Raw genomic sequence first — 26938 nt, 5'->3', positions numbered from 1 at the left:
TACATGGAGTATGAAGAGATAGGCCGTGGACTTTTCTGCCACTAAGAATGGAGAACTATTTGGGAAAATAATGATGGGGGAAAGTTTGTAAAATAACGTAAAGTGAAGCATGAACCAAGTCACTGTGTGTCTGTGTGTGACAAATGAAAACTACATTGGAACAAAATGTCATCACTGTGTGATGGGAACGCTGGTGGTACTCCCCCCCTAGACTTTTCTGTATTTTCCAGATTATGCTCAGAATCAGAAGAAAATCTGTAATTTGGAAATGCATCCTTTGTGGCTGAGTAATGTTCCGTTGTGTATATGGACCGCAGCTGCTTTATGTGTTCATCTGTCGGTGCAGGTGCAGGTTGCTTCCATGTCCTAGCTGTGGAAAATAGTGCTGCAGTGAACGCTGAGACACACGTGTCGTTTTCAGTCACGTTTCTCAGGGTGTGTGCCCAGGAGTGGGATTGTTGGGCATTTGAGTCGGTTCTAATGAAGCAGATGAACCTAGAACCTAGAGAAACAAATGTTGCGTGTCAGTTCATATATATGGAGTCTAGAGAGAGGTCACCGACGAGCCCATTTGCAAGGCAGCAACGGGGACACAGAGAGAGAGCTGGACTGTGGACACAGAAGGGGCAGCAGAGGGTGGGCTGAACGGAGAGAGTAGCTTGGGATCATTGCATTATTACGTGTGAAAGAGACCGCCAGCGGAACTTTGCAGTGTAACTCAGGGAGCTCAGGCTGCTGCTCTGTGACAGCCTAGACGGTGGGATGGGGTGGGAGGTGGGGGGAGCCTCAGGAGGGAGGGGACGTGTGTGTACTGTGGCCGAGTCATGTTGATGTGGAGGGCACATGTGTGTACTGTGGCCGAGTCATGTTGAAGTGGAGGGCACATGTGTGTACTGTGGCTGAGTCATGTTGATGTGGAGGGCACATGTGTGTACTGTGGCTGAGTCATGTTGAAGTGGAGGGCACATGTGTGTACTGTGGCTGAGTCATGTTGATGTGGAGGGCACACGTGTGTACTGTGGCTGAGTCATGTTGAAGTGGAGGGGACATGTGTGTACTGTGGCCGAGTCATGTTGATGTGGAGTCCACATGTGTGTACTGTGGCCGAGTCATGTTGATGTGGAGGGCACATGTGTGTACTGTGGCTGAGTCATGTTGAAGTGGAGGGGACATGTGTGTACTGTGGCCGAGTCATATTGATGTGGAGGGGACATGTGTGTACTATGGCCGAGTCATATTGATGTGGAAGGGACGTGTGTGTACTGTGGCCGAGTCATGTTGATGTATGGCAGAAACCAACACAATACTGTAAAACAATTGTCCTTCAATTAAAAATTCACAAGTGTAAAAAATGCGCACTTTAGAATACTTTGTACTGATGATACCATATGAACACATGGGGGGAGGAAAGCCTCATGGGAATGACAACAGTGCCTTTTGATGAGGTGATGGGACTTGGTGGAGGGGATTGTTTTTAATGTTTTGCTTGAACATGCTTCTGTTCAGAACATATCTTGTATCAGGAAAGCAAATATAAATGTAGAAAAAGTACTTTGGAAATCCATGCCACATTTGAGCAGAGGTGGGAGTGTGCAGATACCTCCTGGTCCATGTTGAGGATGATAGAAACAGCTAACAACGGTGGTCAGTGATAGACATTTTCTTTCCTTCTGCAGATATTCCTGAAATTCCAGAGAGCATCTCATTCTGTAAAGCACTACAGATCGCTGACTTCAGCGGAAACCCATTGACTAGGTAACCTTTCTGCTTGCTTTTCTGACCGTGGTACTAAACGCGGCTTTTCCCTCCTGGCTCAGTTGTGAGCCCACTGACCGGTGGATTCCAGGCACCTGTGATGCCAGGGTGACTGAACTGCTGCCCACACAGCAGTGCGGGGACAGCTCTCTGGAGTCTGTCCCAGGGGTGTCTCTGGGCCATGTGGGCCCATTTCTAAGATGTCTCCAGACTCTAAGCAACCTCAGAAGAAAGAAAGATACTTTTCCTTTCCATTCCTTTTGTTTGTTTTTAAAGTGTCTGGAAAAATTGGGATTAAGTTAAAGCTTGGGAGTCATCTATCTCAAAATTGCTTGGGTCTTCTTGGATATGGGGAATGCCCTATTTCACTTTATTTTTCCTATACCTGCTTATTTTTAAGAAGTAAATATGTCTTAAAAACTCTGTTTTTTCTCCTTTGAATTTCAGTTTTATGTTACTAATAATGATTATTTTATGGAAAGTAGTATCCTAGTAAGCTCCAGCCCGATGGCTTTCTGATTCACCACTGTCGTCGCGTCTCAGCCTCTTTCCTGACCATCCTTGTCAGTGTGGTTGTCCCTCTCCCTCAAACGTTTACGGAGCTCCCACCCCTGTGAGGTCAGGTGGGAGCCCCTGCCGTGCTGTGAGTCTCCTCCACCCTCTGTCTGACCTCGGCCTGCCTCCCAGCCTTCACGTCCCTCAGTTGCCTTCTCTGGCCTGGTGTCCCTATAATAAAGGACTCTGGGTCCTCGATTTCCCTCCCCCTCTGTTTTGACTGTGCCAGTCCCTTCACTCGCCTTTTGGATGCAGCCCACACATCACATTTCTGCAGGACCCTTTCCCAGTGACTCCCACGGCCCCTCCTCTAGGCTCGGTAATGCTCTCTGTGTACTTTTCTCATAACGCTGGAAATCTGCATGTGAGTGATCACTCCGACTCGGGCTCCGGGGCTGGACTGTGTTCCTCTGTCACTTAGGTTATATCTGATGCCCTGTTGTTCTTTCTAGAAAGGAGTGAACCCTCAATTAGTGTTTGTGAAACCAACTGAGCTGCTTGTGCTCAAGGCAGCTTCTGGGTTAGGCAGCTGGGAAATAATCACTATACTGCCCTGAAGTTTTTTGTCAACTCTTCAGTTGCTTAATCCCCTTTTCTGTTTCTTATGTTTTTTACCCCTCATGTCTGCCGACATGTGACTTTACCATCATTTCAAAACTCTGGATGAGAACACATGGCATCATATGAGGCCTTGCTCAAGTTTTCACCCTGGCCTCCTATTTTGCAGGTTTCTTGAAGGAAAGCCATTTTAATTTGGCAGGTGTGTTCTTTCAAGAATTATGAGTTAAGAATCTGTGAGTTGAAGGGACCTTAAAAATTATTCAGCATGGCCTATGGATTTTATTACTGAAGCAGCTGAGGCTCCAAGAGATGGAACGACCATTTGGGATCACATAGCCACCGAGTGACAGCGCAGATTAGCTTTCCTCTCTCCCCACCATAAGTCTGGCCTTCCTCAGCCTAGCGCATCATGTCACTAACTTGGCTCTTAATGTTAACAGCCAGTAAAAAAGCAAACAAGCCACTTAAAAATATATTTTCCTTACATTTAAGATCATTTTAGCTAGTTTTATTTATTTATTTTTTTTTGCAAGGATCATATCTGTTTAAAGGTTCAAGGCTATTTTCTCAAGCCTGACACTTAAAAAATCATTGAGTACATATTTATTGATACATTTTTCTTTTACAGAATTAGTTCTGAAGGTGGTAGAGTTGGAAAGAACAGGGAAGACACTGGGTTCTTCTAAATCTTTTTGGATCTTGAGATTCCAACCCAAACCCTTGCCTTTCTCCTTCTTATTATCTTCTTTACAAGGAGGCTGGTTTTAGCTAGTTTTAAAATTATTTTTTTATATGTATATAATTTATGGCAAAAATTCAGAACAGAAAAGTTGCATCTTTTGAAGTATAGATAAAAAAAATAACTTAGCTCTATTACACCATGGAAGAGGCTATTGTTGTTACTCAGTCACTCAGTCGTGTCTGACTCTTTGCGACCCCATGGACTGCAGCATGCCAGGCTTCCCTGTCCATCACCAACTCCCAGAGCTTGCTCAAACTCATGTCCATCGAGTCGGTGATGCCATCCAACAATCTCATCCTCTGTCATCCCCTTCTCCTCCTGCCTTTAATCTTTCCCAGCATGAAGGTCTTTTCTAATGAGTTGCTTTTTCGCATGAGGTGGCCAAAGTATTGGAGTTTCAGCTTCAGCATCAGTCCTTCCAATGAACACCCAGGACTGATCTCCTTTAGAATGGACTGGTTGGATCTCCTTGCTGTCCAAGGGACTCTCAAGAGTCTTCTCCAGCACCACAGTTCAAAAGCATCAATTCTTCAGCTTTCAGCTTTCCTTATGGTCCAACTCTCCCATCCATACATGACTACTGGAAAAACTATAGCTTTGACTAAATGAACCTTTGTTGGCAAAGTCACGTCTCTGCTTTTTCATATACCATCTAGGTTTGTCAGAGCTTTCCTTCCAAGAAGCAGGCATCTTTTAATTTCATGGCTGCAGTCACCATCTGCAGTGATTTTGGAGCCCAAGAAAATAAAGTCTGACACTGTTTCCATTGTTTCCCCATCTATTTCCCATGAAGTGATGGGACCGGATGCCATGATGTTCGTTATTTGAATGTTGAGTTTTAAACCAGCTTTTTCATTCTTCTCTTTCACTTTCATCAAGAGGCTCTTTAGTTCTTCTTCACTTTCTGCCATAAGGGTGGTGTCATCTGCATGTCTGAAGTTATTGATATTTCTCCCGGCAGTCTTGATTCCAGCTTGTGCTTCTTCCAGCCCAGCATTTCTCATGATGTACTCTGCCTGTCAGTTAAATAAGCAGGGTGACAATACACAGCCTTGACGTACTCCTTTTCCTATTTGGAACCAGTCTGTTTTTCCACATCCGGTTTCTGACTGTTGCTTCTTGACCTGCACACAGATTTCTCAGGAGGCAGGTCAGGTGGTCTGGTATTCCCATCTCTTTCAGGATTTTCCACAGTGGAAGAGTTTGCAACTTTGTAAAAAACCATTCCTGAGAATGTATTTCATCGATTATGAAAGCCCTCATTAGTACTGTCATAGAATTCTCTATATTAAACGTCATACAGCATAGGATTTTTTTTTAAAAAAGGAACCTAGAAAGAGGAAAGAAATGAAAAACTCTAATCTGGAGGCTATCACTAAGGCAAGAAGCCCTTACTACCCCCTGCAAAAAAATGAGTTATGTGATCTCTTCTCCATCTTAGCAGATTTATGTATAAGGACCTTTAGCATTTTAGATGCAATGAGACCTTTTTGCCTTCAGTTGGTGTTTTTTAAGCCCCAAATATGGTAACCATAGAAATATTGAAAATAAATTTTTTGTAAGTATTTAAATAATTTTATTTTGAATCTTCTCGGTTCAGTAGAGTGAGTCTAAGAGAAGTATACAGAATTTCTTTTTTGTGTAGAACGTTGTGAAACATATAATCATCTCACATGATTGGCATCTTAGATCAAATCAAAAGAAAAATATCAAGAAAGTAGCAACTGGCTGTCAGCTGATCAAATTCTAAGTAATCTGTAGGTTTGCTCTGGGTATTATAAGCTACAGGGGAAAAAAAAAATCAAGCAGCTGTCTTATGTTTTATGATAATCTTGTGGGCTAAAATTTCTCTCTGTTTTCTGTTAATCGATAAAGTGTTTTCACTCTTAGGCACTTTCAACTGCAGGAAGTATTTATCATTTTCTTTCATAGAGTGCTCCGTAGGCTCACAACGCTTTTTCTCCTTTATTCTTATAATTTGTATGTCTTCCATCTTTAGTTCTGAATCACTCTATCAACAAGTATTTATCATGTCCCTGTGCTGCTAGGGAGACCAAGTCCTTATTATTTTTCCTTATAGTTAGAAAGACAAGACAAACGTGCCACATATAATGTAATTTTAAGAGGTTATTTCAATCAGCAAATAGAAGAAATCATTATAATTATGTTCACTATTCACCATATATGCAACTCTCTTTATCAATTATAACATTTTTTGTTGTTTTTTTTTAGATTGCCAGAAAGCTTTCCTGAGTTACAGAATTTGACATGTCTTTCTGTAAATGACATCTCACTACAGTCTCTGCCTGAAAATATTGGCAAGTAAGTTAAGTTTTTATGTGACGTTTGCTTATATCAGGGTGAATGGGCATTTATATCAACTCCACCTCCTTCCCTTTTTGGGCTCTTGTTTTACATCTACTCAGAAAGCTCTTTACCCAGTCTTCAGTTTCCCCCTTAGGAAAGATCACAACCAGCTTCTGTGTGTTTTGCATCCAGTTGCCCCTGAATTTTAATAATTAAAAAGGGTGCTGCTGCTTGTTACTAGTGAAGAACCTAATTTGTGTGGAGTGTTTCTCTACAAACAGATGGATTCTAGGGTAGTTAACTGATGCGAAGTAGCATTGTCACGGAGAAGGCAATGGCAAGCCACTCCAGTACTCTTGCCTAGAAAATCCCATGGATGGAGGAGCCTGGTGGGCTGCAGTCCGTGGGGTCGCTAAGGGTCGGACACGACTGAGCGACTTCACTTTCACTTTCACTTTCACACATTGGAGAAGGAAATGGCAACCCACTCCAGTGTTCTTGCCTGGAGAATCCCAGGGACGGGGGAGCCTGGTGGGCTTCCGTCTATGGGGTCACACAGAGTCGGACACGACTGAAGTGATTTAGCAGCAGCAGCAGCTTGTGTCATACAGGTGGTTATTAAATACTGTTAGGAATGACTGCTCCTAGTGATTCCATTGAAAACGTATGGCCTGTGCCTCATACAGCAGCTCTGTCTGACAGAGGTTGTGCACCGTGGGTCTGGGGACAGGGAGTGAGGGTGGTGGGTCTGGAGAGCTGGCTTGGAATGGGGAGCAGCGAGCCATGGGGAGGCTGTGTCAGGAGGGGATGGAGCAGGCCGGGCAGGGGACTGGCCCGGCACGGTCCTCATGCTATCTGCGGAGGTCGGGGAGCATGGCCATGGCAAGAAGTGTAGGATTCTTTGAAGGATCTGTATGCTGGTGAATTTGTTCTCTTGCACATTCCCACGGATGAACTGATGGATGGAATTATCTTAGCTGGTCTTCTCCATCCCTTCAGGACGGATGGTGGCTTGAAGCAGGCCGGTGGCTCACGCTTGACCGCTTGAAAGCCCACTCTGGCCGGCCAGCACTGGTGGCCCAGCGTGTCCTGCTGTCGTAAAGGATTTCTCTCATGCTTGCCTGTCCTGCTTAAGTTCTGAGATAAAGCAGAAGCTTGCTTTTTGAGAACTGCAGTGTATCTGTGTCTCTTCTGCAAAGGTTCTTCTTCCCAGGTGTCTGCAGTCCACTGTGCCCCTCCTTACGAGCGGGAGACGGCTGGCTGCCCCGTTTCTGCCTGCAGGCCCGTGTTTCTCTGCGGTTCATGCAGATGTTTGGACCCTGAGCCAGCATATGTGTTGATTAAGAACTCCACCCTTTTAGCTCTGGTACAGGATAGACACAGGAAGGTCCCAGCACCCCGAGTTCACGGTACCCTTTGTGGAGGAAATAGCAGTGTTTTGTGGTAGAGAAAGCAGTCATTATGATGTTTTTGTGGAAACATTTTGTTGTTGTATTTTTGTTAATATGCATATTTGAAAAGTGTTCCAGCAACCATTGGATTTAGTCTGAGTGAACTCCGGGAGTCGGTGATGGACAGGGAGGCCTGGCGTGCTGTGATTCATGGGGTCGCAGAGAGTCGGACACGACTGAACGACTGAACTGAACTGAACTGAAGATGGACTTCCCTGATAGCTCAGTTGATAAAGAATCTGCCTGCAATGCAGGAGACCCTGGTTCGATCCCTGGGTCGGGAAGATCCCCTGGAGAAGGGAACGGCTGCTCACTCCAGTGTTCTGGCCTGGAGAATTCCATGGACTGTATAGCCCATGGAGTCACAAAGAGTCGGACACGACTGAGTGACTTTCAGTCAATAATCATGCCTTGCACTCCTGCTGTGTCAGGTTTCATGTATTTCTAATTAATACACTAGCCACGTAAATATTGACCTTGCCTGCCCCTGCCCTCAGGGTCTCTGGAATCTAATTTTCTGAGCCCCTCCTCCACTCTCCACCGGCTCCCACTGGCCAGCTGGCTGCTCTGTCCATTCCCTCGTTTGTGTCTTTTTAAACAGGTTTCACGCTTTGAGAGAAAGCATGTTCTTATTTATAACCAGAGTGTTGCTCACATACCTCACTGCACTGTTTTCATGGAAAATGCTACTTAATAATCCTTTTAGGATAATTTACATACAGTATTTTTTATGCCACCTTTTCTGTTCATACCTGTGCTTGTTTTTGTCATTGTTAAGGATTTCTTGTGTATCTGCAGTTTCTGTCACCAATGAGGGCAGTTTTTTGTTTTGAGTTTAGACCTGATCAGCTTAATATTATAGCCTCTCATATACTGTTTCCAGAATCTTAATACCACTTTGAGCCTGAACCCTGTGGTGATTGATCACCCAGAAAGTAAGAATACTGGGCAGACAAGTGAATCAACTGATTGTTGTTAGCTCAGACGGTGATACTGATGGGAAATGGGAGTTTCACATTCGTGGTGGTGTTTGTTACCTTAGCCAGAGACTCTGTTGTTTCTGCCTGTTGGACTTAGGGCTTGTGTGTCCGTTTTCACTAAGCAGAAAGAAAGGGAGGGCAGGCCCCTCCCTGGGGAAGACTGGGCCCCTCTAGTGTCCTGGACCGTGCTGGAAAGGCACCTGATGCAGCTGAGACGCTGACTGTCCAGGACACCTCCTGTTGGCATATGTAATCTCTACCGACTGATGTGACTTAACAGCAGCAGCAGCATTCTCTACCTTAAATCATCATTTGTTACCAACTTTCCTCACTGGGGGGCTTGCCAGGTGGTGCCAGTGGTAAAGAACCCACCTGCCAGCTCAGGAGACATAGGAGACCTGGGTTTGATCCCTGGGTTGGGAAGATCCCCTGGAGGAGGGCCAGGCAACCCACTCCAGTGTTCTTGCCTGGAGAATCCCATGGACAGAGGAGCCTGGCGGGCTGCAGTCCATAGTGTCTCAAAGAGACAGACATGACTGAAGCTACTTAGCGCTTCCTCATTGGGAGGGACTCTGCAGTTTCCCCAATGATGCCCACCTGGTTGCTTTGGAGCATTTAACCAAATATTTAGTAACCAGAAAACTTCTTAGTGACAGGGTGGTATTGTAAACAGGGCACAAATAGCCAGTGCTGCAGAAAGCACGAAAAGGACGTCGAATGGCCACTTGCCTGATGGATGCTCCCCGCTGTCCCTGTGGATGCTGAAGTGGAGGGCTGGGCGTGAGTTACCCTGCCAGTTCGGTCAGATGAGGCGGACACCTCAGTGTCAGTCCTTTGAGTCTCTGTGGACAGTGGGAACCTGGTTTCTCCTTTCGCCACCTGGCCTGGACAGGTGGCCTTAACTGAGAAAGCTGTGGATTTCTCCAGGGCCGGGTGGGCATGTCCCACCTGGGGGAGAGAGCCCAGCCTTTAGGACAAGCACCCTTGCAGGACCTTAGAACTGGGGGCACCCTGTTCCCTCCTGTGTGATTTGCCATGAGGCGTTTGGGAGTTGAGGGCAGAGCTGGAGCTGGAGTCCGGCTCTTCTGGTCCCAGGCCTGCTTTCCCCAACTCTCCCCCCATCACCGTGGGACAGTGCCTCCCACGGCCCTGAGAGCCTCAGCGACTGTCTGCTGGTTCCCCTTATGACACCTAACAGTCCACTTGTTAAGGAGTCAGGTCCAAACAGCTTGGTAAAAATTTTTCTGCTTACAACCTAGTCGCTGTTTAAAAAGCTAGTCATATACATTGCAAGACTGAATATTGCATTCTGAAACATCCCCAGATCTGTGCCATGGGAGTGGGGGGGGCCCCTGATGGGCACCAGGCCGGCTTCTCAGATCACTGTGGCCTCTGCTCCTCCATCCTCACCGTTTGTCACTGCTCTGCAAAGATGCGCTGCCATCGACAGACGCTCAGAGCTGTCCAGTGTGGAAGCCGGGCTGCTGGTTCACCTGGTAGCGTTTTGCTGCATGTCTTTCTCATAGAGGACTTTCTGCGGGGCTCCCGTGAGTTCCCCCCAGTGCACAGGAGCTTGAGCTGCTGCTGTGGGAATTGCTGAGTGCGCTGTTTGGATTCTTTCGAGTCTGCAGCATCAGCTGTTGGTGATGAGCCGCAGCCAGTGTTGTGCTGGTGGTTCATGTCCTGCAGGGCGTGGCTCTGAGCCAGGTAACCATTGTGTGCCTACTGTGGTGAAGCACGTCTCTCAGCAGTAGAGTCTTTGCACTACTTTGTGACGAGGTGAGGAATGATCGGAAAATGTTGTAAGCCACCAAGAGGCACACCAGCTACTCCACGCCAGCTACTCCACACCAGCTACTCCACACACCAGCTACTCCACACCAGCTACTCCATACCAGCCACTCCACGCCAGCCACTCCACACACCAGCCACTCCACGCCAGCCACTCCACACACCAGCTACTCCACACACCAGCCACTCCACGCCAGCCACTCCACGCCAGCTACTCCACGCCAGCTACTCCACGCACCAGTGTGCGTTCTGCTGTCGCTAGAGTAAAAGCGCCCCACCAAGAGGTATACCAAGAGGCACACCAGCTACTCCACGCACCAGTGTGCACTCTGCTGTCGCTAGAGTAAAAGCGCCCCACCAAGAGGCACACCAGCTACTCCACGCACCAGTGTGCATTCTGCTGTCGCTAGAGTAAAAGCGCCCCACGTTTGCTGACCCTTTGCTGGGATGGCCCGTCCAGAATTACTTGGCCCTTCAAAGGAAAGGTGGTATTTAACTAGGAGCAGGAAACTGACTTTCCATGCGTGTTTAAAAACCTCTTTGTTAAAAATATACTTTCTGACTAGTCTTCATGAACAAGTATTTGATGTTGGGGATGATGGGAATTTATCATCTGAATTTCAGCAAAGACCTTTCCATAATCAGAACAAATTTTTAAAAATTACTAATCGATGACTTAAGGGAGTTGGTGATGGACAGGGAGGCCTGGCGTGCTGTGATTCATGGGGTCGCAAAGAGTCGGACACGAATGAGCTACTGAACTGAACTGATTTAGTAAGTGCAGCTGATGACACAGTTCTTGGATCAGTGTAACTTAAAAATATTTCGGCCGGGCTGAGGCATGTGGAATCTTAGTTCCCCGACCAAGGATCAAATCCGAGCCCCGCTGCAGTGGAAGCGCCGAGTCCTAACCACTGGACTGCCAGCAAAGTCCCTGGATCAGTGTGACTTGTCTTTTTCACTTGTTACACCATTAAACAAGTATCAAAGTGAATCATTTAGGGTCAGTTTTGTTCCTAAATGTAAAACAGTATTTGCTACATAATATGGTATTTTCAGTCTCACTGCTTTCACTCACTAATGAGAGCCCAAAGGACTTTGTATCTCTAATAAAATGTTTAAGAATATTTTTGTTTTTATTTTCTACTGAATTTTTTCTTTTTATATATTTTATAATTATGCAATATATTGGTACATAGTGTATCTATATATCTGTTTTACAGTAAATACAAGTGTGAGGATTTACTCTTAAGTGTGTGGGGACCACCCTCTAGAACAGAATAGTTGGGAGTCACTGAAGCCAGAGACCAGTGGTTCTCAAACTCCACCTTATTCGGTGACCAAGGGGTTTTCAGAAGTCTTTCCTGGGTCTCGTGGAGAGTATGGACCTGGGCTTTGGTTGGTGGTCCCTGCTAGCCCCTGCTTGTACCAGCACAGTTCTGCTGTTAGCTTCTGAACTTTTTGTATCTGTGTTGCATATAATGTTTGCACCTAAAAGCCTGCCGCATGTGTGTTTCACGTGGTGCGGTGGCCTGTTCCAGACGCCTGGCTGTGCTTGCTCACTGTAGCATCGGGAGTTTCACTAGGCTGTAGATCACTTCAAAGCCTCTCACGAAAGTGAATTTAAAATTTTTACCTGTCTGCTCACTATCCAGACTAGCTGAGGTTTCCCCCCACTTAATGATTGAAGTTGTAGCTCTTTTCTGAAACCTTCTCTAGTGACTGGGAGAGATGAAACAGACCCCAGGCTCACAGATTCCCTGAGCCCTGGATCGCCCACACGCTCAGCACTAGAGTGCTTTGTCTACACACGGAAGGCCGTGCAGTGTGAGTGTGTGTCTGTGTGGTTAGCGTGTGCACTGGGCCCACCTTGTCTCGTGGGGCCGTGGAGCTCTGGGTCTGAGCCCCTCTTTGTGTCCGGACCAACCCTGCTGTGGCTCTGATGCGCTGGGCGAATTCATGGATGAGGCGCACGGTGTTCCCGCCTCCATGCTGCTGACCTCCAAATGAACATCGTAGGTGGTCCAGGTGGGCTCTAGAAGCTTCGTGCTGGGACCGCGTCAGCCTGTCCCTGCAGAGTCACCTTCTGGGCTGAACACTGTACCGTCCTGTAAAAAGCTGACTGAAGAAGCAGCTGTGAAAAGAACCTGCTTCTGTTGCTCTGAAACCTTCTCCTGAAGAATGTGTGTGTGTGTGTGTCTCAGTCGTGTCTGACCCTTTGCGACCTCACGGACCGTAGCCCTCCAGGCTCATCTGTCCATGGGATTCTCCAGGCAGGAACACTGGAGTGGGTTCCCATGCCCTCCGCCTACTGAAGAATACTTGTTACCAAATAATGTTGCTTGCTTTCCCCCAGGTAAGGAGTCATTACAGGGAGATTTAAAAATATACGTATTTTTAGGGGAAAAATTGCCTCACTGGGAGAACCGTAAGCTTCTTCCTTTTAATAACAGTTCTGACATTTATCACGTTTCCCTTTCTGCTTTTGTTGCCAGAAAGCTGAGAGCTGGTTCCCACGATCAGCAGGAGCAGCTGTGCTGGTTTCCATGTTGTGGAGGGACCGGGAACCCGGGGCAGTGGTGCTGCTGGTGGGCAGGGGGTGGGGGGCAGGGTGGGGCATGGGCACGCCTGTCCCGTTCCAGCTCCCACTCGTTGAGTACCGGGCGCCATCCCACACGGTGTTGGCTTTGTCTGTAAAGTGAGCTAAGTCATCTGCCCGTGTGTGTCTCACTGGTGGGGTTTGAACTTGGTCTCGTCCTGTAGGAAGCTGCATTTCCGGATGCCCGCTGAGCACAGGAATCTCCTGCCTTCCCCAGCCCTCATTCTCTGATTCATGAAACTTTTGGCCTAGTTGTGCTTCATGAAGACCTCTTTAAGTCCCTCCTAGAAAGAGCTGGGGTGAAGTTAAGTAAAGGGCTTTGTCACTGAAGGTGCCAGTGAGGCAGGAAGGGCGGCAGGGGAGGAGGGAGGCCTTCGCAGACCTTTGAGAGGAGAATTCCAGGTCTCGGATGGGCTTTATGAAAACTCTCTCGGTAAAACTGAGTTTTCAGATATGCCCTTGAAAACAGTCCCAAGTGACAGTGACTTTTTACTATCACTAGAAACACCTTTAAGATTCCACTGGTTAAGCCAGGAAAGAGGAATTTAAGAAGTTTTGAAACATTGGTGCAAAGTGTAAATGAACTTTCCTCTCAAAAGAGCTTGTTGATGGTGAAATATTTTTCTTGAAATTATTTGTAGCAACATGGGTGGACCTAGAGATTATCGTACTAAGTAAAGTAGGTCAGACAGAGAGAGACAAATACACCAGTTTCATGTGGAATCTGAAAAATAGTGCAAATGGAGTTATTTATAAAACAAAAACAGTCTTGCAGACAGAGAAGACAAACTTTTGGTTACCAAAGGGAAAAGGCAGCGAGGGATAAATCAGGGGATTGGGCTGAATTAGATACTCACTACTGGGACTCTGTGGTGGTCCAGGGGTTAAGAACTTGCCTTCCAAAGCAGGGGACGTGGGCTCGATCCCGGGTCAGGGAACCAAGATCAAATATGCAGTGGGGCAGCTGAGCCTGCATGTTACAACTACTGAAGCCCACACACTTTAGGCCTGTGCTCTGTAACAAGAGAGGCCCCCTGCACAGTGATGAAGAGCCTATGCAGCCATGATAATCATAATGAATAATTTTTAAAAAATCAAATACACACTACTTCCCAGGTGGAGCTAGTGGTAAAGAACCCACCTGCCAGTGCAAGATATATGAGACATGGGTTCGATCCCTGAGGGAGGGCATGGCAACCCACTCCAGTGTTCTTGCCTGGAGAATCCCCATGGGCAGAGGAACCTGGCAGGCTACAGTCCATGGCATCACAAAGAGTCGGACATGACTGAAGTGACTTAGCGTGCATGCATGCATATATATATATATATACACACACACACAGTTCAGTTCAGTCGCTCAGTCATGTCCGACTCTTTGCAACCCCATGAATCACAGCACGCCAGGCGTCCCTGTCCATCACCAACTCCCGGAGTTCATTCAAACTCATGTCCATCAAGTCGGTGATGCCATTCTCTGTCGTCCGTCCCCTTCTCCTCCTGCCCCCCCAATCCTTCCCAGCATCAGAGTCTTTTCCAGTGAGTCAGCTCGTCGCATGAGGTGGCCAAAGTATTAGAGTTTCAGCTTTAGCATCAGTCCTTCCAATGAACACCCAGGATCGATCTCCTTTAGAATGTACTGGTTGGATCTCCTTGCAGTCCAAGGGACTCTCAAGAGTCTTCTCCAGCACCACAGTTCAAAAGCATCAATTCTTCGGATCAGCTTTCTTCACAGTCCAACTCTCACATCCATACATGACCACTGGAAAAACCATAGCCTTGACTAGACGGACCTTTGCTGTCAAAGTAATGTCTCTGCTTTTTAATATGCTATCTAGGTTGGTCATAACTTTCCTTCCAAGGAGTAAGCGTCTTTTAATTTCATGGCTGCAATCAGCATCCGCAGTGATTTTGGAGCCCAAAAAATGAAGTCTGACACTTTTTCCACTGTTACCCCATCTATTTCCCATGAAGTGATGGGACCAGATGCCATGATCTTTGTTTTCTGAATGTTGAGCTTCAAGCCAACCTTTTCACTCTCCTCTTTCACTTTCATCAAGAGGCTTTTTAGTTCCTCCTCGCTTTCTGCCGTAAGGGTGGTGTCATATATATTATATAAAACCGAATCACTTTGCTGTATACTTGAACTTAACACAGTATTATCAATCAAGTGTACTTTAATAAAAAGGATGCAGCCCTCATTTAAGGGAGTAGGTCTTTCCTCAAAAAGTTGAACATGGTTACTACATGACCCAGTGGTTCCCTTGCTAGTCATGTTTACCCGAGAGAACTGAAAACATATGTCTATGAAAAATGGGTGTAGAGATGTTCATAGAAGCATCATGATAGCCAAAAGGCAGAAACAATTCAAATTTTCATCAGTGGAGGAACCAATAGACAAAATATGCTATTCCAATGTGATGGAGTATTGCTGCTGCTGCGTCACTTCAGTCGTGTCCGACTCTGTGTGACCCCATAAACAGAAGCCCACCAGGGTCCCCCGTCCCTGGGATTCTCCAGGCAAGAACACTGGAGTGTTCTTGGAGTATTACTCAGCCATAAAAGGTAATGAGGCAGTTAGACATGCTCCAGTGTGGATGGACCTAGGAAACATGCTCAGTAGGGAAGCCGGACAGCAAGGTTGCACATCGTACCATTTCATTCATATGAGATGTTCAGCAAAAGCAAGCTCACAGAGACAGAAGTTAGCGGTTGCCTGTGACTGGGGCAAGAATAGGGTGGGATGGTGGGAGCAGGGTGAAGATAAGGATTGACTTGTGATGGGTGTGAAGTTTCTTTTTGGATGATAGAAATTTTCTAGAATTAAGTCGTGGTGATGTTTGTACAACCTTGTGAATATACTGAAAACCACTGAATAGTACACATTGTAAAAGTGGATATTATAGTATGTGACATGTATCTAAATAATAATAAAAAAAGAAGAGACATTAGGCAAACTTGAAGAAGCCTGGTGCTGCTGAGGGGTAGTGCCATAACTCGGAACTGAATCTACACTATTCTTAAAGGAAATCCTCTGTAATGTAGCCTCACCAGCAGTGTGCTAAGATCATTTCATCTCGGTTACTGGCACCTGGTGATAAGCGGGTATACAGAGCCAGAGCCTCCAAAATGTCCATGTGTTGCGGAGTCGGGGGGAGGGGGGTGTGGTGGGAACTCAGGGAGAATTGTGAGAATCTGGGAAGCCTCTGCCTGCATCGTGAGCAAGCGTCTCTGTTTGACTTTGTGTATCTGGCTTCATGAGATTCCATATCCTTGGCTGTTAAAGAAACTGGTACCATCAGAAAAAAGGTGAGTTAGCCTAAATATATATAGACATCTCTATTTAATTAAATTTCCTCCTTAAAGAATAGCATTCTTTAAGAAGAAGAAATATGTGTAATTGATTGGTATGGTGCCGAAAACCCAGTGGTCAGTCACTAAATGGTTGTCATCAATAAAGAGTTGGTTGTGACCATTTGCTAGTAGAAGCAGAACAAGCAGATAAGCCCTGGCTTCTCTGGCAGATTGAAGTCGAGCGTGTGGGTGTGATTTTGTGTCTGCTGCCCTTGGGAATGGCAACCTGTTAGTACATGCCGCCTGAAAAGAATCAGTCTTTTTGAAAACTGTTACTGTATTTAATACTCTTTTTTTTTTTTTAGACCTGGGAATTTCTGTAAATATTTATTGCTCCAAAAATAAAATGAAAGATTTTTAGAAAATTTTCTAGAACAACACCGCCATAAGGAAGTTTGTAACCAGAATTTTATTAAATACTAATCTGGTACTAAAAAAGCAGAAATACCGTGGATATGTAAGCACTTCCCTCATCCTAGTTGAAAAGCATTACCATAAATGTTTACAGATTTTATATTTTAATGGTTTAATAGTGTACTGTCATTTGTTTGCTTGGGGGCACCTTAATTTATTTTATTCCTTACTTTCTTAATGATATTGGCCACCAAAATAGGAAAAAAAAAATCCAAGTGGTTTAGAAAGGAATTTTTAAAATACAGTGGAGGACAGATGTAAAATTTATTTTTTAAATAACCCCTCATCCAGTCCCTGAAATAGAATCCTAAAAATACAGTTGGCCTGCGTATTGGCTCACAGCAGGGTGAACTCTTATGTGTGCTCTTAGGGACCGTCAGCTGCTGGCACCAAAGGCTTCTGCACACTCTTCCTGCAGAAGCTTGTTAGGATTTTGTCTTTCTTTTTTTAAACCCCGTTTGGGGGACTTCCGTGGTAGTTCAGTGGTTGAGGGATCGCCTTCTAGTGCAGAGGACACAGGTTCAGTCCCCTGGGCTGGGAGCTAAGACCTCATGTGCCGCAGGGCAGCAAAACCTGTGCACTGAGCTACTGAGCCTGAGGTGCTCTGGGGCCTGATGCCAGCTCGAGGAAGCCCAAGTGCTGCAGTGAGGACCTGGTGTGGCCAAATAAATAGTATTTTTTTGAAAAAGAGAAGAAAAAGTTAAACCCCATTTGATGGTAAAAACGGTGGGAGTGAAGGAAAGACAGAAAGTAGTGGTTTGTGTAGGAGGTCATCCTGATGATATTACACAGAAATTTAATTTGCCAGAAATTAAAATTGAAGGGTAAAATATCTGTTGCTAGGGGAGCGGTTTAAAAAAAGTAAGGTCTGTATGGATTCTGAATTACCATGCAATTAAAAAAAATACTGTGTGTATTATCTGTTGATAAGAAGGTCAAAAATCTCCTTTGTAAAGGATGCTGCCTTTTGTATGAAAAAAAGGAAGCTAAGGCTATACATTCATACCCCTTTTTCTTTGCATAAAAGGCAACTGGGTAAATGCATAAATAACTAACAGAAAGGATTATTTCCCGTGAGAAGGGTCTAGGTGGTAGGAGACTGGATAGACGTAGGACAGAGGTGGGAGCCAACTCATTCCTGAATATTTGTTCTGCATGTTTATCAGTGTGTTATATTGCTACTGCTGTTTAGTCATTCAATCGTGTCTGACTCTTTGTGACCCCATGGACTTGGCCCGCCAAGCTCCTGTGTCCATGGAGTTCTCCAGGCAAGAGTCCTGGAGTGGGTTGCCTTCCTTCAGGGGATCTTCATGACTCAGGGATTGAACTGGTGTTTAATTGACAGACAGATTCCTTACCACTGAGCCACCTGGGAAGCCCCGGTATATTAGTACCCTGTTACACATATTCACAAATTTTGTATTCCCTATTCACAAAGTGGACCTCACAAACTCGCGGGTGAGAGCAGAAAGTGGTGACTGAAAATACAGAATCCATGGTGAGTCCTGGCTCTGCCCCTTCCCAGTCGTGGGAGATCTCGTTCAGGTGCCCTCTTGTGCCTTTGTTTTCTCATCCATAAAGTTAATTCTGGGCAGGAACTGGCAACGGCCTCTGTCATGCTATTTCTGCTGATGTCATTACTATAGTCAGAGCATCACGACCAGTCATTCTCATGTTGCCTGTCGAGTGTCTAAGCTTTTGGTCACATGTCACGTGTTGACTGCAGCAGCTGATAAATGCATGTGGAGTTTCTCTTGGCCTGTGGCTAACACCCTGGCCTCTGAAGTAGAGTTCAAGTTCCCGGACTGCGTCAGTTCTTGGCAGTGTGTCCTTTACTTGCAAAGATGCTGGGGTGGAATTGACCAGGTTGCCTGTGTAGGGAAGGCACCATCCTGAAGTCTTGATGGAAGATGCTTATTCAGAAAAGCCAGGAGAGGAGGTCATTCATCCTTGTGTTTTGATCTTACTGTCTGGTCCAAATCTGGACTCAGGCCGGCCCTGTTTTATGTCAGTTCTTCCTAGAGAGAACTCTATTCTGGAGGGACTGGTAGGATTGTGCATCGGCCTGGGACTGTTCAGGGCAGGGTACTGATGAGAACCAAACCCATGGTTTCATTTGAGAATCAGTTGATAATGGAAATGAGAACAGCCAGGCCTGTTACACTCTGAGGTTTGGGCTTATGTGGGAGGTGGGCATCTGTAGTCAAACCAGTGTCCTTGCTTTTTATTCATCATTGTCCCTCAAGTCTCCACTTATGGATGATGTATCCTTAAAAGTTGTCCCTTGCCAGCCGCTCCCCATCTGCAGGCCTGTCGTTGGAGGCGGTTTTGGGCAGGGGGGGATGGCTCCCGTGGTTGATAGAATTGTGGAGCAGTCTTTCCGGGGACCCTGCCTTGGGGTTTACACATTTGTGTGGCCCCCAACTATACTTCCCTGGAGTAGGAAATGTCAACCCACTCCAGTATTCTTGCGTGCAAATTTCCAGGGACAGAGGAGCCTAGCAGGCTACAGTCCATGGGGTCAGAAAGAGTTGGACACGATTGAGTGACCGCGCATGCATGCAGGCATGACTGCTTGGGCACAGGGCCGTCTCAAGGAAATAATGTCTCAGACCAGCTCTGTTAACTTGAAGGAATATGTATCATGCCCTAACTGTGGCAGTAGGTATGACTGTCTTCATTTTAGGGGAATCGAGGCGCCGTGGTGAAGCCCTTCAGCCGAGCAGATATAGGTCGTTGTGAGGGATGTAAATTATAGAGACAGTGTTCCAAAGAATGGCAGTGCCCAGAGTGAGGGCGGAGAAGGACGTGCACCCTGCTCCAGTATTTCTGCCTGGATAATTCCATGGACATGGGAGCCTGGTGGGCTACAGTCCACAGGGTTGCAAAGAGTCGGACACAACCGAGTGACTAACGCACACAGGGTGAGGGCAGGGTCTTGGCTCTCACCGGATTTGAGCTGTGGCATGGCCACCGATGGGCCTCTCACCAGCGGACCTCGCTTTCTCGATTGGGTCATCCTGGTGATGCCAGCGACGTGCTGGGTGGTTCCCGGTCAGGAGATGACAGTAAGGACCGAGGGGGTGCCCCGGGTGTTGGGCCCAGCTCTGTTCTGCTTCAGACAGGAGGCGTCGGGCCAGGAGGTGGCAGTAGCCCGGCCTGGTGATGCTGCTCTGCAAGATGCGCTTGACGGTGGCCAAGGAGGGAGCTTTGGAAGCAGAAGGATGTTTCCCTCATTTCATTAGTGGGTGTCTCCAGTGGGTCAGAAGAGGTGTGAAAGTGACGAGCGTTAAATAGATACAACGGCACGTCTGTCAGTGGTTTTTAAAATAGAGATGTGAAAACAGCCGAATGGTTATCACCTTTCCCACAAGACTGGTTCTGGGAACAGCTCAAACTGAGAACCCAGCCCTGGGTTTCCCTTTTACAGTGGCTGGTAATGTCCGGTCTCCGCCTCATCTATGGGCTGCCTTTGGGGCACATAATGGGTGTCCCCCCACCACGTTATTTCTTCTATGTGAGGGTCTGGCCCAGAGGCAGTGGGACTGGCGAGTTGCAATTCCACCTGGCTGCATTTTGGGAGAAGAGTCTCGCTCGGTATTAAATTCAGAATTACTTATTAGCAGGGTTATTGACTTTTAAAAATATATATATTCTGAAGGGTTTTATTTTTTTCCTCTTGGTTTAGTTGTGAGACTGTTACTCAGTTTCTAAATCTCTAAAATTATTTTTAGAAAATTAAAGGGGATACCAGTTTGGTGCATTTCAAATGTATAGTTCAAATACATTTTTAAGCCACTGGGTTTTATGTGTGTATATGCATTGTTCTGCAAATCAAGTTTACATTTTCTAATGTTCTGAAAAGTGCCGTCGGTGCCTGCGATTCTGGCTTTGATGTTGGAAGGAGGACAGAGGATTAAGACAGATTAGGGTGTTGGTCTGATTCCCTGTGTTCTGTGGGATCACAAGTAAAAAAAGTCCTCCAAATCTGGGCGTTATTTCTGGTGACATTAGCAGAAGCTGGAGTTCTCGCTTTTCAGAGTTTAGCACAACGCCTGCTGGAGTAACCAGCCAGTTCTCTCCTGAATCAGCGTGTCGTGCCCGTGCTGACATACTGGGATGTGTGTGGCGTCTGCTGATTCAGAATCGCCACCGTGACCCAGATCATTGGCATCCGGGGAGAGCCTCTGTATCCTTGCATGGTGTTTCTGCTAGACGTGGATTACAGCTGAGAGGCGGGAGAATCTGCTGAAAAGAGTGCCACTCGGGGTTTGTTAAGAATAAAAGCAATATTATCACAGCCACCATTTACCGAATCAGGTTGGTGTCCTGGGCACCGCGTGGAGTGTGTTGTTACTTGACCTCCCGCATCTCAGGGGCCCCTTGCTCTGTGAGGGTGGGAACTTAAGTGGAGCACGTGGACTCTCTGAACTGAGATGCCCACTGCGTTCAAACAGACAGACTTCCCAGTGAGGTTCAAACAGACTTCTCAGTGATGTTTGCAAGATCAGTGTGAGATTAAAGGCGTTCGGGCGGTCCTGTTTTTAAGGCAGCGGTGCATTTTTGACATTCTCAAGCCTGGAAGTGCATATTCGGCCCCTTTCTTGGTCCTGGGAGTGGCTGTCTCTCAGGGACTGGCGAGTTCTTCCCACGTGTCAGCTGCACAGAGTTGGTGTGTGCGAGGTCCTGCGGTGATGGTGCCGCTCTCTTTACTTTAGTGTTAAAATTTGCGAAGTAGAGACGATGCTATTTTTACTGGGGATGGGGTGGTCATAGAGATTTTTTTCTTGGGGAAGTGACTTACAGGGCTTACTAAGAGTTGCTCCTTCTGGAGTGCATACATGGGGAGTGGGGGTTGCTGGGGAGGGGAGGGAGGAGGAAGAATCTTAGGCATTTTCCTTAAACCCTTTTTTCCTTCTGTTCATTTCTAGTCTTTATAACCTGGCTTCACTGGAACTGAGAGAGAATCTGCTTACTTATCTCCCTGAGTGAGTCTCTGGGGAAAAGGAGAAGGGGGCTGGGGGCGGGGGGCGGGGGGTTTCATACTGAACGAATTTCCTGAAGCATTAAAAAAAAAAAAAAAACTACAGTAGCTTGTCAAAAAGAAGTTCTGTGTCTTTTGGAGAATTTGAGAGATGCCAGCCTTAATAGACTTCCTGTGCAGTATTTATGGCCGTAAAATCCAGGTGAATCTTATTGTAGGAAACTAGTCCAAGTGAGGGATCTCATTTCGCTCAGCATTTCTAAGTCCCAAGAGCTCCTCCCCTTTGTATTTTTTTTTTTTAATAGCTCCCTTACCCAGCTACGGAGACTAGAAGAACTTGATTTAGGAAACAATGAAATATATAATTTGGTAAGTCTGTACTGAAGAGCGATTTGAATTTCACCTTATTCTTACTTACGATCACAGAATATTTGGGGGGCATCTCTAGGGATGCTCTTAAGCCAGTGTTTCCACAGAGACAGCTTGGCAACGTTAGAGCACGCGCTTCGGTTCACATGGCTTATGGATACTGATTGGGGGTGGAGGGTCGGGGGTGGAGGTGACAGCGTGAGTGGAAGCAGCTGGCATTCCTGGGGAGTCTTGGGGATGCTTTTAGGAGCTGGGTGCTGATTTTAGAGAAGTACCCACAAACCTCTGCTGTGATACTCCATTCCTAACTGTTGAGTGAACGTCTGCTCCTTCTTAATGGGAGGCTAAATACTGGAGCTTTGTCACCATAACATTGCTTTTTGTTTTAGCCAGAATCAATAGGAGCTCTCTTACATCTGAAGGATCTCTGGTTGGACGGAAATCAGCTGTCAGAATTACCTCAGGTGAGTGGCAATTTCACACTGTTTCCCTCCTGCTCCTCCATGAGAGTCTCTAGAAAAGGGAGCTTGAAAACTAAAACGTTGGTTGCCAAAGCAGATTTGGAAAAATACGTTGAGCATTCATTGCGCCACATTGCCATAAAAAGTTGAAAGCCTCAACCCACCGTTTCTAAAGATAGTAAATATATCTTTTGGTGTGTGAAGTCTGTATTTTGTTTCATCCTGACTCGAGGCCTGGGTTGCCTGCTTGAAGCCCAGCTCATTTGGAAGTTACCAGGATGCTGGATTCTGATGGCAGAAGTTTCTGCCAATGTTTGTGGTATGCCAAGCGTTTTGGGATGATTTGAGCACATTTTGCTGTGTAATAGTTGATGTAAAATCAGGGCAAAAAGTTTCTACTTCATGTTTTTTCCAAATGTTGCTTATGGTGTAGCTGGAACATCACAGGCTGTTTATGTTTCTCCTGCTATTACCAAGTGTGAGAAACCGTGTTCCAAATGAAACGGGGTCTCGTGTGGGTTTCTGTATGTGCGGTCAGCTTTGGGTTCTAGCACGCAGACCACCTTTCCATCAGTTGAGAGAGAGACTTAAACAACAACACGCAGGCATTTCCCCCAACTTTGTTTTTCTCCAGCTGTTACTGAACTCTACTCTTCGGGGTCTGTTAGAGCCAGGGTTTAAAGTCCATGTATTTCCTGATGATCCAGGTATGTGTATTGTATAGTAATTCAGGAGCTGTCTCTGCTAGGCTCTCTGAACCACGCATGATGGGACCGTGCCCTTTGGGTGGAGAAGGTGTATCTGTGCAAGGAAGCCTGGTGCTGTAAAAAAGCACTGGAGTAAAATTCTAGTTGTAGTTATGTGCTGGAATTGCCAGGACATCACCGACGACTCAAGGAGCTAATTCGAGTCTGTTTCTGAGGTCTTGGCTGCATTTGGGAAAAGGAAAGGGCAGATCAGCAGCTGATATGAGTGAGCGTTTGATTAACAGATTTCTCTAGGAAATTATGAAATGTCCTGATTAAGAGAAGTTACTTAAAAGAGTCAAAGGATGGGGCAGAAATGCCAGGAAGATATTAAGAAATTATAAAATACCAGCTATAAAGGCTGGATAAACAACAAGGTCTGATTGTGGAGCACAGGGAATTATATTCAGTGTCCTGTGATGAAACAGAATGGAAAAAGAATATGAAACAGTATGCATGTATAACTGAGTCACTTTGCAGTAGAGAAGAAATTAACACAGCGTACTTGAATAAAATAAAAATCAGCTCTTAGACATGCAGGGGAGAATATATGTGTGGACAGATGTATGTAAACAATTATGTGCAAAATGTCACGTCCTAAACACAAAGAAATTAACATGCCGCTGATCGTGTTATTAATTTTTTTTTTAATGCATCTCATCGGCCCACTTGTATAACCTTTTGTTAAGTCAGGACTGAACTCATCAGACAGTCTCAGATAATCAGTTATTTTCCTGTCTTCACTGATGAGAGAAAGAAAAGGAGACAAAGACATTGTTTAAAGGAATAAATTTAAAAAGTAGACTGTCCTCGGGAGCCTGGCCTGAGATTAGTAGAAAGGTAGTCTTCTTTCCCCCAGGCAGGAAATGCAGGGGTGGAGTCCCAGGGCGAGTACTGGGTGGGGGATAAGCTGGGAAGAGTTGTTTAGGCCAAATTCAAGGCTGATTTAGGAGCCTCTGCTTACGTAGACTTCAGGGGGCCACTGGAGTTCAAGGTAGGGTTTCATTCCGGGCCTGAAGCAATGTTTCCCGGAGGGAAGGATGGAGGCACAGTTGTGAACAGACTTGAGCAGAAGGTGTCCAGACCTGTCCAGGCAGGATGGTGCTGAGCGTGGGAGGGAACAGGCTGGCAGCGGGTCGGGGCAGTGGGGGCACCGGTAAGAGAGGGAGCGTGTGTCGGGAGAGGAGAGGGTCAGATGCCTCTGGACTGGAGCTCGGGCCCCAAGGAGGTGCCTCCCCTCTTGGGTCGGCTCTTCCCTTTCAGAGCAGTCGGGCTCTCTTGTCTGGTATTAACAGAGAGAGTGTGTGTGTGTGAGTATTAATAGTGTGTGTGGTGTGGGTGTCTGTGTGTATGTCTGTCTGTGTGTGTGTTTCTGTGTGTGTATGTGTGGCTGTGTTGTCTCAGGTATTAACAGTGTTTCTGTGTGCATGCGTGTGTGCGTGCGTGTGCCCGTGTGTGTGTGCCTGTGTGCGTATATTAGTGGTGTGTGTGTCAGTGTCCGCATGTATCTGTGTGTGTGTGTCTGTGTGTGTGCTTCAGTTTCCCCAGGGGGCAGCTGAGCCCCTGCTGTGTGTGTGTGTGTCCGTGTGTGCCTTCCAGTTTCCCTGGGGAGCAGCTGAGCCCCTGCTGTGTGTGTGTCCATGTGTGTCTGTGTGTATCTGTGTGTGTGTGTGTCCATGTGTATCTGTGTGTCTGTGTCCGTGTGTGTGTGTGTGTGTGTGTGTGTGTGTGTGCTCGTTTCCCTGGGGAGCAGCTGAGCCCCTGGTGTGTGTGTGTGTGTACCCATGTGTATCTGTGTGTGTGTGTCCATGTGTGTCTGTGTGTATCTGTGTGTGTGTGTGTGTATGCGCTCCAGTTTCCCCAGGGAGCAGCTGAGCCCCTGTTGTACCATGTGCTGCCTGTCATGCTCATAGAAAGGAGTCGGCTTCCCACAGGACTTCGCAGGCTGTTCTGAGTATTGAGTCCAAACGTGCAGAACTGGCGTCTGGCCTCTTTTTTTTTTTCTTTATCCCCGAACTGTGGGGCCTTCAAGCAACTGGTTTTTCCCCAGGATCCATGCCCTCATCCTACTGAGGGAATGACTCCTCGCCTGCCTGCAGGCAGAGGGCCTGGCCTCCCTTCCCAGAGCCACATGTGTGATTCACACAGCTTCCCGTTTTCATCGGAAGAGGGTCTGGAAACTCACCCCTGCTGTCATCTTCAGCCAGCACTTATAGAAACATCCTCAGGATCACTCTGCGGTTTGAGCTTGAAAAATCAATATATGAAATTCCCCTGTACAGTGACTGGTTCCGGCATGATTTTCTTTTCCTGTGTCCTTGGTGCAGGAAATAGGAAATCTGAAGAACCTGCTCTGCTTAGACGTCTCTGAAAACAGGTTGGAAAGGCTTCCGGAAGAAATCAGCGGCCTGACTTCATTGACGGATTTGGTCATTTCGCAGAACTTGTTAGAAATGCTCCCGGACGGCATCGGTGAGTGTGGATGCTAGCTGCCAGAGTGCTGGCTGTTCAGGTGCTGGGGCGTGGTTTCTTCAATCGTTTGCTTTTAAAGAAGGAAAGCAAGGAGTATTTAATACAGTTTAAATTTCTCTGTATGCAGGTATTTCTGTTTTCCTGATCTGATAGCAGGCATGTTGAATATATATTACTACTTTTAAGTGTTGGCCTGTCTACTTCCTCTGCAGCTTGTGTCCATGACTTTGGTGGGGATCAGCCCAAAACAGCATATGAACAGTTACCAAGACTTTCCTAATTGAGCATCACAAATAGTTTATGCAGAATGACCTTTGACCTCATGGTGTGACCCCCAGAAAGGGCTGCTACTGGCGAGGGGACACATTGAGCCTTTTCTGGTCCATCGGGGATCATCTTTTCCTTGAACCATTCTGTGCTGTTTCCTTTAAAAAACAGTCCAGACGTTTCCTTTACCGGAAAGGAGCTCAGCCCAGGGTGAGAAAATAAACACAGAGAAAATAAACAGACGTGGGCTGTCAGCTCCGCCATAGCCAGGCCTTCCTAGAAACTGTAGGAAACTATATTTAACCATGTGGCTGTCATAGGACAGCTTCTTTGACCTTTACTTAACTTGCATTCAGAACATCAAAGGGAGTTTGGGAGAGGTTTTCAGTAGTCGGAGAAGCCGTGTGACAGCGGGCCGGCTTCCTTTCTGGCGTCTGGTCCAGATGAAAGGGTCGCTGATAAGAGCAGCTTGGCAGAAGGACAGACATACGCTGCCTTTCAGGTGAGTCTGGTTGGGGAGCTGATGGGGACTTTGACTCTAGGTGGGAATGTTCGGTAGGAATCACGTATAGCATCAGAACAGCTGTGGGGACTCAGGATGTTTGGCTGGGAAAAGGGAGAAATGGCATGAGATGGCTGACAGCAGGCCTTTGAAGGGCTGTCAGGTAGAAGGAGGTGTCGACTCATTCTGTCTTCTAGTTCAAGAGGGTGAAAGGAAAGGGCTGTGGATCTCAGTTTGATTTAAGAAACAGCTTAACGTGCATCTCTTAGGATTCAGTGTGGGCTGCTTAGTGAAGAAATGAGCCTCCCGACACTGGAAATATTCAAGGAGAGTCTGCAGGCCCGCTTGTGAGTGGTGTTGAGGAGTCTTCTGGGGTGAGCTCTGCCAGCTGTATGTTCCATGCCCCAAAGACGATGCCGACGAGGTTCATGGCTTGAGGACTGGGGGCCCTCCGGGGACAGTGTTAGGAGGTACCGACTACTAAGGAGCCCCCCTGCCCTTCCCCGTGACCACACTGAGTGCGAGTTCACCCTTTCAGCACCCTCTGATTGTCCTGAGGATAGTGACATGTCGCTAGCCACCCTCTGTGGACAAGGACACCTGCTCGGCAGGCACAGCCCCTGAGGCAGGA

General features: G+C 46.7%; 1 protein-coding gene across 2 annotated transcripts in view; it reads left to right on the top strand.

Moving 5' to 3' along the window:
• Window positions 1–26938, top strand: part of LRRC1 (leucine rich repeat containing 1) — a 137989-nt gene that overhangs the window by 85099 nt on the left and 25952 nt on the right. For both annotated transcript variants that reach the window (XM_055407241.2, XM_055407243.2), the window contains exons 3-8: window positions 1677–1755; window positions 5846–5935; window positions 21438–21494; window positions 21796–21859; window positions 22249–22323; window positions 25394–25538. In XM_055407241.2, coding sequence (XP_055263216.1) covers window positions 1677–1755; window positions 5846–5935; window positions 21438–21494; window positions 21796–21859; window positions 22249–22323; window positions 25394–25538 — 510 coding nt within the window. The remainder of the gene's footprint in view (window positions 1–1676; window positions 1756–5845; window positions 5936–21437; window positions 21495–21795; window positions 21860–22248; window positions 22324–25393; window positions 25539–26938) is intronic.

The sequence above is a fragment of the Moschus berezovskii genome, chromosome 23 (assembly GCF_049115385.1).
Source record: "Moschus berezovskii isolate FMDL1 chromosome 23, NW_MosBer_1.0, whole genome shotgun sequence".
In the NCBI taxonomy this organism is placed as follows: Eukaryota; Metazoa; Chordata; class Mammalia; order Artiodactyla; family Moschidae; genus Moschus; species Moschus berezovskii.
Note: the sequence above shows the minus strand (reverse complement) of the source record. Positions and strands in the feature narration are given on the sequence as shown.